The sequence below is a fragment of the Halyomorpha halys genome, unplaced genomic scaffold (genome assembly GCF_000696795.3).
Source record: "Halyomorpha halys isolate HHAL.00 unplaced genomic scaffold, Hhal_1.1 Scaffold84.1, whole genome shotgun sequence".
Taxonomy (NCBI): domain Eukaryota; kingdom Metazoa; phylum Arthropoda; class Insecta; order Hemiptera; family Pentatomidae; genus Halyomorpha; species Halyomorpha halys.
Genome location: NW_027110155.1, coordinates 9,018 through 10,506, shown reverse-complemented (window position 1 = coordinate 10,506; position 1,489 = coordinate 9,018). Strand labels below are relative to the sequence as shown.

The 1,489-nt window shown below is 35.1% G+C and overlaps 1 protein-coding gene across 1 annotated transcript in view; it reads right to left on the bottom strand.

Moving 5' to 3' along the window:
* LOC136795985 (uncharacterized) overlaps positions 1-1,489 on the bottom strand; it is an 18,925-nt gene that overhangs the window by 10,977 nt on the left and 6,459 nt on the right. The window contains exon 2 of the mRNA XM_067048289.1: positions 664-822. Coding sequence (XP_066904390.1) covers positions 664-822 — 159 coding nt within the window. The remainder of the gene's footprint in view (positions 1-663; positions 823-1,489) is intronic.

Sequence of the window (1,489 nt, the reverse complement as noted above, 5' to 3'; positions counted from 1 at the left end):
CACTGCTCCCGCACCCCGTATGCCAGAGATGGCAAGGGAGGGGGATAAAATTAAAAAAAAAAAAAGGTCCCAGTGCGCTCGGTTCGGAATGTTATTGGGTTCGATTCCCACCTGAGGCAGTTAAACATTCATTTTTCGGTGGTCCCGAAGAATGAATCTTGACACTCCCACCTTCGGTACCGTGTACTAACCAACGGCAACCTAGGTAGCTGCCAGGGGTTGGCAAAATTGACCACTAGGCCCACTTGCCGGATCTGTTTCCCCCACCAAATACCAATACCAGTACCTCAAAAGGAATTAATTCCTAGAGTTTAACCTTTATATGGCCTCACAGGAAAATGTAAACAGTTTAATATATGTAAACATCAGTAGTCTAAGGATTAGATTAAATAACCCGTAAAAAAATATTTTGTTTATGTCCACTGAGTGATACACTGTGGGACGGTACGAAAGATCGTGAAAAGGGGTATGTTATTAAGTTAAGACTAATAACAATTTTTTTAAAGTATTGAGATAACTTAAATAAGTAAATAGATAGCGTAAATTTAGCTCCTTTTAAAAATAAAATTACTTAATAAATGTTTTAGATTCAATTCTAAATTGGTAAATATTAAGTGATAATTGACCCTTTGATTCGATTCTATACTGACAGAGTATACTCACTGGAGGAATAGGACAGTCATCCCGACCAGTGTTCTTAATGATCTCCTTAAACCAATTTGGGACCATTTCTTTCCAGCCGGTGCAGAGATGAGGTACATCATTGGTGTAGAACGCTGGTCTCCAGCCGCCGTTTCCCCAAGATTGCAGGTCTGTCAATGCCTGCGATTATCAACAATAATAGTACAAGAGGGATTTTACACTGGGGTGTAAAAAAAAGGCAGTTACATTTCAGCCCAATTATATATTATTGTCATGAAACCTATGTATAATTACTAGTAAAAATTAATGAGTCTGTCAAGTATAGGTACGAAAATAAAAAAGTCCGGCTATTTGAAAACTTAATTTTTCATTCGGGGCTTATCTTTAAAACTATCTACAGCTTTTTTAACAGCAACATTTCACAAATAATCTACTTAAAAATAAAAGATTAGTGAATTAACTGAGGTAAATCATATATCAAAAACTATTCGACGTACAGATGTCTTTCAGCACTCAAATTAATTTATCATTCGGACCTCTAAATAAAACTACCAACAACACTAGAAAATCTAAAAGAACATTATTTAAAGTAGAGTGAATTGGCAAAAAAATGAGCCCTAATAGACAAAAAAAAGTGCACTGAAATATAAGGAGTTAGTGAATTTATTTTTGAGAAATCTGTATCTCAAAACCTACCCGACGTACAGATGTCTATTAGCACTCAAAATAAAGCCAGTTTAATGTACCATAAAGTAGTACAGTATGTTTATCTTCGTAGGAGCAGTAGTTTTCATGATATTCGACAAAATAAATTCTCAAAATGTTAATTTCTTGTTGTTCAGATAAA